Below are 14,712 nucleotides of genomic sequence, written 5' to 3'. Positions count from 1 at the left end.
TTAAGAATCACCCTGTTTTGATCATGGAAACTGATGTATTATGCATCCCAGTAGAGCCAGAGATTAAATAGCTTCTTATTTAATGTCTTAAACTAAGATGTCCTGTTAGGACAATTACTTCTGAAACCCAGAACTTTATTTGAAATTACAGCTCCGATTGAAAGGTTTCCAAAAGGAAACATTAGAAAGTTATCCCTTTTAATTGTTTTGTATTACTTTGGTAACCGTCTTTCTTCTATATAAAAAGTTTAAAAATATGTTTTTCGAAATAGAACATGACATTGAGAGACAAACAAAAATGCAACATACAAAACAAAATTCAATTAGGTGGTATTAAAGTCTTTAGTCCCTGTTAATTAAGTTAAATGCAAACTTTGCTGCCATCCTGTGGTTCAACGCCAACAAAATCTATTGCTCTAAAGAACCAATTTGTTTGACATCGAGCCTTTTCATGCAGAAAGACATCGAGGCAGTCGATGTCTTTATATGGGTCAACAAATGTCCAAAAGCCTCACATTATTTATTGATCACCGACAGCGATATTGTAATCCAAGTCAGCAGTTCATTTGTAATTAATGAAAGCAGGAGAGCTGTGGAAATGTCACGTTTAATAATTCAGCATCAGTAATGTGTTTTGTAAGCTGCATTTTACACACGCTGTGAGTATTACAAACAACTGTGTACATTTGTATTCAAAACAGGAGGAAGTGTTGAGAAATGAAGCAAATATTTATATTTTTCAACAGCTTTATTGACTATATTCAAAACAGAGCCTGTACATGACATTGAGCCGTTTTCTGTATGTGTCAAACCAAAAGCAAATGTAAGACTTCAACTGCAGTTCATGAAGATGTACGTATATTGTCATAATTCAAAAACATCAAGGGTGTAATTCACACTAATTCAATCAATAGCAAGCCAAAGTCATAAAGAATCAACAACTCCAGATCAATAACCTCATCACATGTGTATCTTTGTCCCGCAGCAGCAGCTCATCATTCAGTGCTGCTACACTACATAAAACACCATTAATCTTTCCCACCACAGAGGTACAGTAGAGCCTTCTGGTAGTCCCCATCTGTGTCCTCCTGCAAAACATATTATTATCAGAGATGGCAAAAGTACACACATCCTTTACTCAAGTAGAAGTACAGATACTTGTTTAAAAAAGTACTGACTAAACTTCTTTACTCAAGTAAAAGTAAAGTATGGGCTTCGAACTGTACTTAAGGACACATGTCATGCTTTTCCGGTTAGTACCCGTCCCCTTGTGTGTTATGAAGGTTTTTATGCATGTAAACGGTCTGCAGAGTCAAAATCCTCAAAGTACACCCTGTAGCGAGTAAAACTCTAAAACAGAAAATGCCTCCCCAAAACGCCTCATTGGTGAAACGTCGTTGTCCATTGTTTACTTCCTGGGTGCAGTGTCGTAGAAGCACCCAGTAGCCACGCCCAGAGCTATGGCCGCACCCTCTGCCAGCCTAGCATATATACTGTTGGAATCTCAGGTTCAGTTCAAAACTGTATCCAGTCATGCCAACGAGGGTCTGTTTCCTGTCTTGTGAGGGGAACTGTTAAATGCACGCCTTACCGAGGGCAGAACCACGAAGTCAGTGGTTGACATTCCTTTTTAACACTGTTCCTTCAGATGTTCGAGCCGGTATTTTACTGTGTGCGTGGCATTTCACGGAGCATAGCTTCACAAAACATGGAGCGATTCATACCGGATATGTACAGCGTAGGTTACTGAAGGACGATGCTGTTCCTACTTTGTTGGGACCAGCGGGAGATTCGGGTACACAACCTGTAAGTATTTATTATCGTTTGTGTATTTATGATTTTTAAAACCAAGGTATATCTACCACGACTGTGTAAATGGGTAAACGTTTTCTGGCTGCTAAGCCATTGACACAGTGCTAACTAAGTTGCTAGCGTTTCCATATATCAACTCCAATGTCAGCAGATGCCTTACATGCATCTCATAGCAGGAGAATGTCTGCATTCACACAACATACTCATAAGCCGCGGTCACACTGCGGTACTTTTCCCACAAAGGTTCATGCGAACTTAGTTCATGCGAACTCTTTAGTTCGCATGAACTAAGTAGGCTACAGATCGCGTTCACACCAGAAAAAGTCCCTGGGGGTGGATTAGGCAAATTAAGCCGCTGACGTCACTTCTTCTTCTGCTTTGGGTTTACTGGCAGGCCGCAAACCACTTCACGGCGTATACTGCCGCCCAAAGTCCCCGGCCGGAAGTCCCCGGAGTTGGGGACTGGCTTCAGTAGAAGCTGCTGGGAGTCCCAGCAGCTTCTACTGGTGGAGAGCTGCAACGAGCCGTTTAGTGGAGAAAGTGAATACACATACTTTACAGAGATGCTGTATGCGAAACCAATGTGAGTTTGGAAAATTGCACAGTATTTTTCTATTTTAGTATACCTCAACAATGGAATTATGATCAGTGGAAATGGCCATGACATGTGACATTGAAGTAAAAAGTACCATCTGTTCTAAAGAGTAACTGACCTCCCTTTATATTAATAGAACAATAATGTCATTGTTAGCTAATGAATGTTTCCATGCTGAACAACGGCATTGGTCCCTCTTTAGAGAAGACCTGGGGCCTCATTTATAAAGGGATATACGCTCAAAAAAAAAAAATGGCGTACGCCAGTTTCTACGCAATGTTTGCGATTTATAAAATACTAACTTGACGGGAAAATGTGCGGTCCTCCCCGCAAACTCTAACCCATGCATACGCACCAAGCACAAACACGGGAGAGACGAGAAACTGCGACACCGCGTTGGCAGAAGGAAGAATGGAGAGAAATAATACCATAAATAAAATTGTACCTCTCATTTATCATATTGGAAGAATTAATTTTTTTAAAATGATTAAACAAACGCATGTTTGAGACTCCTCAGTGCACACAAAAACATAACTTGGAGAAATAAATACGGATATGTTATTTAAAACCACCTCGAATATGTTGTGTTAATGTTATGAAATGTTTTCTCATAAATGATGCGGTAGCAGGAGGACAGAATTACGTCTAAACTGACGCCGTTTTGCATTTCTATAGGTTGTAGATACGAGCATGGTTTTATATACTATCACGTTTAATCGTGTTTTATGCCGTTATTTTGGTGACGATCCGACCTCCATGCTGCTACTCTGGTTCAAACTGCATCCACCAAACAATATGATTTATCTCGACCTCCCCAAAATAACCAAAATCTGACACGGTGCGAGTCTTTTTTAGCTGTTCCGTCGTCATTTCCTGCGATCTTCTTCATAAAGTCAGTCAAAATGAATGACTGGGCGTTTCTTTGACTATTTATAGGCAAATATGGGCGTTACGTGAAGCCCGCAAAAGCTGCACCGCATTTCGAGTCGGTTGTGATTTATAAAGGGAAACCGGCGTAGGAAGCGCTGTACGCACTTTCCTCGCCGGTACGCAATGTTCGGTGAATCGGAAAATGTCGGAACATTTCGTACCTATTTTTTGGATTTCTACTACGTAAGCAACCTTCCCACGTGAATCCTACGCACGGCATTATAAATGAGGCCCCAGGAAATGATGGACACACGGATCGTGTTCAAATCAATAGGCACGCAATGACTAAATAATAATGATCACGCCACCAAACAGATTAAAACTAAAGTAACCAGCCTGTTTTGAAGATGCAAGTAAAAAGTACAGGTATTTGTGTTAAAAATATAAGTAAAAGTAAAAAGTCGTTGTAATAAGTAGGAGTAAAGTACTGATCCCAGAAAAATGTACTGAAGTACAGTAACAAAGTATTTGTACTCTACTACTTCCCACCTCTGATTACTATGCATGTTATACAATTCTGAAGGTTCCTCTCAACTTACTAAATCAACTCAGGATCAATATATCACATGTTCTTTTCCATCTAATGAGCTTTTGGCACCTGTGTAATGCAAGTAAACTATATAGGTGCAATTTCAGGGACTGCATGATAGCATCTTTCTCTTTGAGATTAAAGTAGTTTTGTGCGTGGTCCTTGATAAAGATATAATATTGTAGTATCCTAATAAAGAGTAAAATGTTGGTCTATTCGTTTATTCTCACTTATTTAGTTTATTCTCACTTATTTGGTTTATTCTATAGATATGAATTGTTCTACTGTTGATTTTTTTTTTTTATGTTATATATTTTTTTAATACATTTTATTTTTTGACTCTTGTGCAATGTATTTTGAACATGTTAGTTTCAAAATCATGAATAAATAAAGTATTTCTTAGTAAATCTTTTTGCTTACTTTTTTGTTTAAATGCCCTTTGGGTATTTTTTCAATAACACCTCCATGCCACCATGTCCCTTTGTGTGTGGGCGTTTGTGTCGCAGGTGTTTGGATCGTCTGCTCCTCCTCCTCCCCACATGTCAAAGTGTCCTTGACTCTGAATCTCACATTTCTCAAATTGTCATTGTAGCTTTTCACAAATGTGTCTGACAAATGAATATAAATAATTAATGTTTTTGTCACACATCTCTGAATCCCTCGCCCTTCACACCATCACAGCTCCCCACGCAGGCTCAGTAAATGCTAACAATATGTTGCTAACTAGCTCATTAAGAAGTTCGTGTTTAACCAGATTCAAAACCAAACCTAGATTCTTCTAAATTCGGTCAATCGAATGCAAATGTCTGATATTATACCCGATATCATATTATACCTTTTGAGTTGTTCCCTTCCCTGTAATGCGTTTGTGTCCATGTAAATCAGGAGTGTCAAACTCCGGCCCGCGACTTCATTTTATGTGGCCCGCAAGAGCTTGCAAAGAATATAATACGTTTACATGCCACTTTACAGAAGCAGGTTGCCCATAAACTACATGTCCCACAATGCATCTCGTTTTGTGACATGCGCACTGAAGGGACTTGCAATCATTTGCCCTGGACTTCTGCTTTCAAATGTAGTTAGTTATTACCCTATCCGATAATAATCCAATTCAGAGGCAATAATGTAATACATTATTTTATATATATATTAATATAGTTACAACCAGCCCAAAAATAATTTGTCGCTGCTTTTAATTGAACTATTCATATCTTAGACTGCACTGTAACTTTTATTAATGTATTTTTTATTTTAATGTTTTAAATTTAAACGTAATTAATTTCTCCATGATATTTATGAGAGGGACTGCTCGAAAGTAGGATATTTGGGATATCCATCGCAGCCAGGGTTTACGATCAGTTTTTAGGTGAGTTGTACTGAGGAACAAGTATCACATCACCGACGGGTGAAAAATAGTGTTTTGGTAACACGGGGTGTTCAGGTAACACTTAAAGACTTTGTTATGGAACGCGAAGCAGAGTAGGGGGCTAGTACACCCTCCTGAGGGTCCGATTGTGGATGTCATGTGAGCATAACATGATGAAAACAATCAGTCTAAATTAACAATCGGGACGGAAATGTGCGGATTTCCAAAGGGAGGTTCTGTGAATAAATTAAAAATCAAGAACCGAAATAATTGAACTATTCATATCTTAAACTGCACTGTAAGTTTTCATGTTTATTTTATCAGCTTTTCTTTTTAACGACTGATTTTAAATGCCATTATCTTAATTTCTTTCATTTTTTGTTTTTCTTTTAATATTTCTTTCATTATCTTTTACTGTTTTTAAATGCCTTTGTCTGAATGTCTTTCATTGTTGTAAAGCATCTTGAATTGCCTGGTGCTGAAAGGTGCTATATAAATAAACTTGCCTTTGAGTGCAACCATAATGCTAATGTAGCCCGCGATGAAATTGAGTTTGACATCCCTGATGTAAATGGTCTGAAAAGGCTAAAATCTCAGTGTCTCCCACACACCCTACATGATGTGACGGGGCCTGGTTTTCCCACTCAGCAGCTGGTAATATTGTTATGAATTATTTGACATAATTATGAATGGAAGAAGTTTCTTTCTCTAAGCTTGTTGCATCTGGAAGAAGCTGGCAGTCAAGTGGGTGGAGCGTAGGAAGCAGGAATTGGTGAAAACAAGGGTTTCTGGTCAAAGCAGACATGTGTGTGTTATTCTGCGCTCATGTCATGTTGGATGTAAAGTATTAGTAGCAGCATTGAAGAAAAGAAAAGCCCATGAATCTATTATGAATGTGGGTTAAATTACATCAAACGACAGACTTTGGCTTACACACGTTTTCTTTTTCCAAACACTCGGCATAGTTAGTTTATGTGAAAGCTTTTAACAAACAGGATGTGTGTTAATATGGTACCTCGTCACAGAATCAAAAGCACAGGTGAAACTAATACTTTAATAATGACTCATTTCGAGGAGCCAGCGTGCAATTGCAGATAACCATCATGCACTGCACCATGGTTGAAATATAAATGAAGCGCAGCCACACGTATTAGTTACATCTGAATTACATTTTAAAATATAAGCAGTGAGATTAGACGCCAATCAAAAGAAATGAAATGGCATCATTGGGAGTAATACCTCCATCAAATATGACTACTTGTGAAAAATGAAAGGAATACTTGAAGTAATAATTGCTATAATAAAATGAACATTATTTTGTAGTCTTTGCTGCTGCTAGAGGAGGATGGATATCATTCTTCACAATTGCAGGAACATCTGGCCCCGGGAGGATTGATTAATTTCTCTTCAGCTCTTGTGAATAGCATCTCATGTCAGTCTCATCACGCTGCACAAGGCATTTAAAGTAAATGCCTCATCTTTACTCCATCACTGCACTGACATGAATGGTGTATTAGCAGCAGACCGGTAGTACACCCAGCTGCTGTTTTAAATCATGCAGAGGGAGCGATGGGCAATTTTAAAGCATCAGGGGAAAACTGAAGAGAGCGGACGTCTTGGAGAAATATATTGACTTTCTTCTGAAGGTTTGGAGCTTTTAGAACGTGTGGAAAGCCTAAAAAGGTCGATAATAACTTCAGTACCTGGATGGTGGTGTACAGAGACGCTCCATATTTCTTTTTGAAGCAGGTCCGGATGTCCAACATGTCTATCTCGCTCCTCGACACCATAATCCTCATCAGGGTGGAGTCATCGGTTCCAGCACGCTGATATAGAAGAAAATTCAGCAGTGGGGAGTTAATCTATGAAATTGCATTTTATTCCAGCTTTCTATTCCACAACACTGTCAGACATCCATCTTGATATGTTTGGTTTGCTTCAAAGACACAAAGGACATTTCCCAAAATAGAGTTTAATCCCCTTCCCGTTAATCCACTTTGGAAAGCGATGTTTGCACGAGAGAAAGATAATTTCAAAGACACAACTGCCTTTGTTTTGAGAAGGTAACGATTTAATAATAATAAATTATATTTCTATAGCGCTTTTCTCTAACTCAAAGATGCTTTATAGTCGGGGGAGGGTAGACAGACAAGGACAGGCAAAAACAAACAAAATATAATAAATGAATAAAATAAAACCAATAAGATAAACAGAAAGGGAAGTCAGGAGGACGTTGATTGAGGGGGGGGCTTATGGATATGCAGAGTTGAAGAGATGAGGCTTGAGGCGGGACTGGAACAGGGTGAGGGACTCAGACTCACGGAGGTCTTGGGGGAGGGGGTTCCAGAGCTTCGGGGCTGCCACAGAGAAGGCTCTGTCCCCGAAGCTCCGGAGTTTGGCCTTGGGGATGGAAAGCAAACCGGCTGAGGTGGATCTGAGGGACCGGGGGGGGTGGTAGAGGATGAGGAGGTCAGTGAGGTAGGGGGGGCAGATGGTGGAGGGCTTTGAAAGTGAGGACCAGGAGTTTGTAGTGGATGTGGTGTGAAACGGGGAGCCAGTGGAGTTCTTTGAGGACCGGGGTGATGCCATGATTTGGTGTGGGTGAACATTTAAAGAGACTACTAGTGATTGGAGACGTGTTAGCTCTTAATCATACACACTGCATACATTTAAAAAAATAAATAAAAATCTTTTCCACAATAATGGCATGACCCCATCATGAACTCTTGACAACCTGCACTGTGTGCGCACGCCCCATAATGTAACTACCTGGACTCACACATCCAAATTGAAATGTACATATATTGAACACACCCATAATTAAACATGTCTGTATGTAAACACCTTAATATAAGTGATACTGTAATTGTTTTTACACTTCTTATTACATTGATTTACTTCTATTACTATTCATATCCTTGTGAATTAAAAGGCTGTCCAATCCTGTGCTTTTCCCCCTTGTTGCTGTTGATGCTAAGACACTTGCATTTCCCATATGCGGATCAAAATATATCTTCTTATCTGAGCTTAAATGCATACTTTACATTTGTGGATGCATTTTTTCAAACAATTCCTGCTTTGAATAAAACACATATATGTTTAGGATGTGTTAATGTTTTAGTCACAGTCTGAACTTTTGGGAAACACACTTTGGACAGAGCCAGGCTAGCTGTTTCCCCCTGTTGACAGTCTTTGTGCTAAGCTAAGCTAATTGGCGGATGTATAGTCATCGTGCAAACATGAGGGTGGTATTCATGTTCTTATCCAACTAATCACAAATGCTTTCCAAAATATTAACTATTTCTTCTAACTGCATTGATTTAACCCTCATGTTGTGTTCGAGTCTCCCGTGACCCGTTTCAAGTTATACAATAACTACGCTCTAGTCTTTTAGAGGCTTCATGATATCCTCCACAACAGCTATATAAACACTACAAAACAGATTTGGACCATTTTAGCCAAGTCTGAAGGTCTCTTAAAAAAAAAGTGTATAATTTGGTGTTCGGGTAACTCAGGGTCAAATTTGGCCCAATCAAGATGAATCTTTTACTTTAGACACCCCAGCCCCGCCCCCTTCATCCACTGCAACAATATTTTTTGCAACATGCACTTGAACATTAGCTGTCAGATTCTGTCAGGCACCTACCCTCATAGATTTAGACAGGCCTTCAGCGAAAAACTCTGGGACACTCCTGACACATTTCACTGTGGAGAAAAGAAAGAACCGTAAAGGTCATGTGTGAAATGACTTTTTTGTCATGTTAATCTCTGCTCTCTACTGTCAAGTGTCATCTGCTTCTGCTCCATTTCATTCCAACATGCATCGCAGGAAAGAAAAGCTGCCATTAGTGATCACCGAGGTCCTGATGGATCACAGGTCTTACCGACGGCCAGCAGTAAGTTCTCAAAACTCCCAGTGGTCTCCCTCTCAATGCTGTCCTCCAGTTCGGCGCCATAGAGCTTCTTGTAGGCATCAAACACTGAAAAACAAATACTTCAATATAAAACATGTTTTACTCGGCATTACAAAATATTAGAAGGTTTTGACTTCAGGGCAACTCATTGTGTGTTATATTGCATCTTGTTTAATGTAGCCCGGTCACTTTATTAGGTAGAATATTATCCGCCAAAAGCACCATCACTTCACCACTTGATATTCTGACGCATATCAAACGGCTTAAAGGAAACATTTGCAGCCTTTCAACTGGATTAATATTGTTGTTTTAAGGGTTTGTGCAAATGAGCCAGTTTACTTGGAGTTATGTTAACACCGCGTGATGCTGAACGTCTTAATATACATACAAGTATTGTTTGTTAGGAAAAGTAATTTTCTTTTTACAAAATCTAGCTGCTGTAAAAAAACGTATGTGAGAAAAGCAACTTTTTCCAAATCCGTTTCACAAGGTGCATCCCCACGTGTATACCATCGTGACGTTTTCTAAACATGTACATTTTAGAGCAATATATACACAGATTTATCTTCCCTATTTTGTTAACATATCCTGAACCCGTCTCTGCGGTCCTGCCTGACTCTCATCATACTTCCCTGATGGCTCCCACAGGATTGTTGACATCCTCGTGGATTCATTTTCCTATTATACACACAAGCATTTCCTAACATTCGGTCTATATGCTGTAAAATGTATTATCTTTTCAATTTACACACGGCATCTATTGCACGTCTGTCCGTCCTGGGAGAGGGATCCCTCCTCTGCTGCTCTCCCTGAGGTTTCTCCCATGTTCCCTTAAAACTGTGGGTTTTCTCCGGAAGTGTTTCCTTGTACGATGTGAGGGTCTAAGGACAGAGAGTCTAAGGACAGAGGGTCTAAGGACAGAGGGTGTCGTATTGTCATACTGATATTCTGTACACACTGTTTAGTCCACTGAGACAAATGTAACGTGTGATATTAGGCTATATAAATAAACATTGATTGACATCCCAATTCCATTTAACTAGCTTAGAATCTACGGTCATTTTGGAAGACACTTGCAGCCGTGTTTTCCTATTGTTTAGCTGGGAGGACTTGTTTACGCACCTTAATATGAAGTTACTCTAAGAGTCACGTTCCCCTCAGCGATGGTAACCCGTTAGCTGACCCGTTTCTTGCTGCGCGAGTTCATCCACTTAAATGTTGAAGCGCGTCGTCGTCTGACTCACAAACCAGCTTAAACTGCTCTCTCCATTTTCCACCCCGACCTCTTTCTGCTGCAGCCAGACATGTTTGCCCCTCGGGACGAACGGGTTGTTTTTTCATCAAACCTTAATGAACTCTGCCGCTTTCAATTACATTCAAAACCTTTATTTACCCAGGTGAAATCCCATTGAGATCAATGATCTCTTTTTCAAGGGAGACCTGCAGCAGTAGGTTCCACAAGAGGACATACAAACAACAACAAAAGGACTTCATACAACAAAAGGACATCCTACTTTGTGTTTGAAACTGTTGTGCTGTTCATATTGGTTTGGTCTCTTATTTTTAAATACTTTAAATTATTAATGAAGTCTTGGTCAGCAACAAATTGTTTCTTGTCCCGGTTCCCTTGAGTAATGCCGTTTCCAGGTGGCTGACGAATCACACCTCATCACATACCGACACATATTGTGTTGGCGCACACACACTCACCTTTTCTCAGATGTTCGACCGTCCTGTTGCCAAGAATTGTGATGAATGCTTCCTCATCGGTGCCAAACTTTCCCTCACCAGCGTCAAACAAGGCCTGAAATGTCACACACACAGGAAACCTTGTGTACAGGACGTGACTTATTCACACCGGCAGCGCAGGAATGACAGTCCTGATGGAGGAGCTCGTACCGCGCCAAAAAACAACAACAAGGAAAGCTTTCTCAATTCGTCTTTGCCATGACGGAGAAATTGGAGTTCTTCACCTGCGGCTGTATGTATGTTGTTCTCAAGTTTTAATTTGTGCAACTGAAGTAATAACATTGATTCTTAATGTTTAATTATGCATAGTGTATTTCTGCTTCTTCTTTGTTTCGCACACATAAGACTGAATAAAATCCAGAAGCAGAAACGCGAACATAACAAGGAAGTTGTTGTGTCTTTCTTACATACAGTATGTTAGAAAGACACAACAACAAGTGGTGTGTTGTCTTCATTTAATAAACTAACAACCATAAATGCTTTTAATAGAGTTGAGTTTTTCCATTCTATGCTTTAACAATACGTCAATTATAAAATATTCTTTAAAAATACAACACTGTATAAAATGTGTCATTTATCCATATTGAGTCGCTTTTAAATTTGATTATTACTCTCATCTGTACTTTTACTTAATTAACATTTGTAATTCATGACTACAACTAGCGAAGCATTATTAACAGACTGTGACATTTCTACTATGACTCACAGTAACGATCTTCCTTAAGAACAGCTGTTGACATTTAATACTTTAACCTTTTGTTTTACGAGTCAAACAGGACTGGCTTGGTCATTTTATTTCACATTCAGACACACGGGACCTTTAATGTTTATTACTATAGATCCCAACTCACAACTCAATAAGTCATGGCCCATAAAGGTCAATATGAAGCCAGATGTTACATTCCTGGATGTTGATATTCGTTAATTAACTTATCCTATTGTCTGTGTGCCCTTTATGTTCACTGCACTGTGGGGAGCAACTCACTAACATGATCACATCCTTCACATGTTGACATTTGAAAAGAAGACAGTGAAATTAAGTTAAACATGCATTGTCCCTTAGAGGTTTCTTAATGATTTGCACAGGATTTCTGCATCGTTTTCACTTCTTAAAGTTAATGTATGTTGCATTTTATAAACACATTCCTTTGAACACATGAAGTGTAAATAATTAAAACCGCAGTGCTTTCAAAGAAAGACCATCAAGGGTGTTTTTATGGTGTTTTTTATCGAGCCATCAGACTTTTACCGTCGGGCTTATGTGCTGGACTACTTCTCGGCTGTTGCCAGGCAACTAGAAGTTACTCTGAGAAAAGTACTCATATCTTTAAGTAAGAGTTCACAAGTATTAGCTTTAAGTTCTTATTATTTTGAGTGTCCACTTTCAGAACAATGCGTGATATGATTGAATTATAATTGCTGATGCTTTAATGTTGCAGCTTAAAAAAGGAGGGGCTCGTTCTCTTTACTTCGGCTCTGCACAAGTCATTATAAAAACGCAGTACTACTAAGGTATTCTACATGTACCATACATCGAATGCACACTGCATTAGGACCCAGGACTATTTGGTCTTCCACAATTATCATGGTAAATCTGAGATGGGGTACTCGTTTTAAAATGCGTCGCACATTAGATGAGAAAATCCCTTTTAATGCGATATAAATCCCTTTGACTGATATCAGGATGGATTAGTTTTTGTACTTTATGTCCCCGTCCTGCTACCTGCATAATGTATTGATATATACTGTAATGTATTTGTGCTTTATATGAACTGTAACAAGACCCAGTACATTAACTGAGCTATATGGCGGCCAAATTACTATACATTTTGAATGAGTTAATTTAGTGTAGTACCCTCTAGTGGAGTGAGTTCTCGTGATGTGGAAATGCTTTCTGTAGAAACAAGACATTTTCTCGTGTTCTTTCTTCTTACCTTTGCGTCTTTATCAATATTTTCCTCGCCTAGTCCATCTTCCCTGCTCCCCTTCACAGGCGGACAGACGGACGAACGAACAGAGAGACACACAGGTAGACAGACGAACAGAGAGACACACAGGTAGACAGACGAACAGAGAGACACACGGACAGAGACACACGGACAGACGGACAGACAGACGGATACACAGGTAGACAGACGAACAGAGAGACACAGGTAGACAGACGGACACACAGGTAGACAGACGGACACACAGGTAGACAGACGAACAGACGGACACACACAGGTAGACAGACGAACAGAGAGACACACGGACAGACGGACAGACAGACGGATACACAGGTAGACAGACGAACAGAGACACAAAGGTAGACAGACGGACAGACACACACAGGTAGACAGACACACACAGGTAGACAGACAGACACAGGTAGACAGACGGACACACAGGTAGACAGACGAACAGAGACACAAAGGTAGACAGACGGACAGACACACACAGGTAGACAGACAGACAGACACACAGGTAGACAGACGGACACACAGGTAGACAGACGAACAGAGACACACAGATAGACGGACAGAGAGACACACAGGTAGACAGACAGATGGACAGAGACACAGGTAGACAGAGAGATGGACAGAAAGAGGAATCATGTCAGTGGATGGGAAACCCTTCTCTCAACACGTAACAACTGAACATGCCATTATCTGCCACGTCCCATCACCAAGAAGATTACATTTCTGTCTGTACACCAAAACTAATTTCTGAAACCAACAGTGCTGTAAACCCTTCTCCCCTTCTGCTCCAAACTCCCATGCCTGTGTAATGTAATGGCACCACCGGAGGCCCTCACCATTTGGAAAGGAAACATAAGTCTTTGCAGCACCGCCCCCCCCCCCCCTCCCTACCTGCAGCAGGACCACCAGTAGTCTCTGATAGTGCCCTGAGGTATCACTGATGATATCTTTCTCCAGCTTTCCGTTGAAATCTGGGGGGAAGAGGAGAAGAAGGGCAGAAGATTGCTTACACTTCTCACACACCACGGTCACCAATAGCTCTGCAGGAGGGTCTCCCCCAGCAGAGATTGGATTAGTACGCTAATGGACACCTTGGTCTTCTCTTATCCAAACCAAATAAACTGTCGCATTTGTTGTCGTCGAGTATTTGTTCCATTGTGGCTTGTTGCAATTTGAAGCTGGTGCAGCAGGGGTACGAGTACGCTCTTCTGCACTTCCAGGTCCCCTCTTGAATTAGTGCTTTTGTTTAAATCCCTAAAATAGGTGCTGTGGTTTATAAAAAGGAACATGACGTTTTATCAGCCAGTGGAAGAACAAACCACTCGGCACTGTTATTAAGACCGACACTTAAAGATGCAGTTTACCTTCTTTTCCGTGTATGAATTGTAAGATGTACTGCGTATGGCGAGTGGTATTCGTCAGTGACAAAGACACATTTCCATTACATCTCAATTTAATAGACGATAAAGTATTCTGAAGCTGAATAGGAATCTTTATAATTGGAATGATCAGAGGTTTATAGATGTGTGTCGGACAGGACCTGCTACGCCAACAGGTCGGTTTGAGTAGGAAGGAGTACAAGGAGAATGTGATGACAATCGAACAACAACAGTTATGACGGGAACATTATAAAAAGATTGCGGCCTCACGTAACACTCAGGAAGCAGAGGTCCGCATCCAGTGAGGAATAAAAAAACATGTTGTTTCTCTTTTGTTAATATTACTAAGAACCACAAATTATTCTTAAACCTAACCAAGATGTTTTGTTGCCTGAGCTTTTTTCCTGCAAGTCTGTTGAAAACAAGCCAAAAATATAGAGAGATAATAAACTTAAGAGATGGTGAACAAATACATGCATC

General features: G+C 40.1%; 1 protein-coding gene across 2 annotated transcripts in view; it reads right to left on the bottom strand.

Annotated features, from left to right (window-relative positions):
• Positions 1-729: 729 nt before the first annotated feature.
• anxa5a (annexin A5a) overlaps positions 730-14,712 on the bottom strand; it is a 37,599-nt gene continuing 23,616 nt past the window's right edge. For both annotated transcript variants that reach the window (XM_034093158.1, XM_034093157.1), the window contains 7 exons: positions 13,745-13,824; positions 12,830-12,880; positions 10,857-10,950; positions 9,117-9,212; positions 8,879-8,937; positions 6,936-7,058; positions 730-1,088 (listed from right to left, as the gene is read on the bottom strand). In XM_034093158.1, coding sequence (XP_033949049.1) covers positions 1,029-1,088; positions 6,936-7,058; positions 8,879-8,937; positions 9,117-9,212; positions 10,857-10,950; positions 12,830-12,880; positions 13,745-13,824 — 563 coding nt within the window. In that variant the 3' untranslated portion in view covers positions 730-1,028. The remainder of the gene's footprint in view (positions 1,089-6,935; positions 7,059-8,878; positions 8,938-9,116; positions 9,213-10,856; positions 10,951-12,829; positions 12,881-13,744; positions 13,825-14,712) is intronic.

This window comes from Pseudochaenichthys georgianus, chromosome 10 (genome assembly GCF_902827115.2).
Source record: "Pseudochaenichthys georgianus chromosome 10, fPseGeo1.2, whole genome shotgun sequence".
NCBI lineage: Eukaryota > Metazoa > Chordata > Actinopteri > Perciformes > Channichthyidae > Pseudochaenichthys > Pseudochaenichthys georgianus.
Note: the sequence above shows the minus strand (reverse complement) of the source record. Positions and strands in the feature narration are given on the sequence as shown.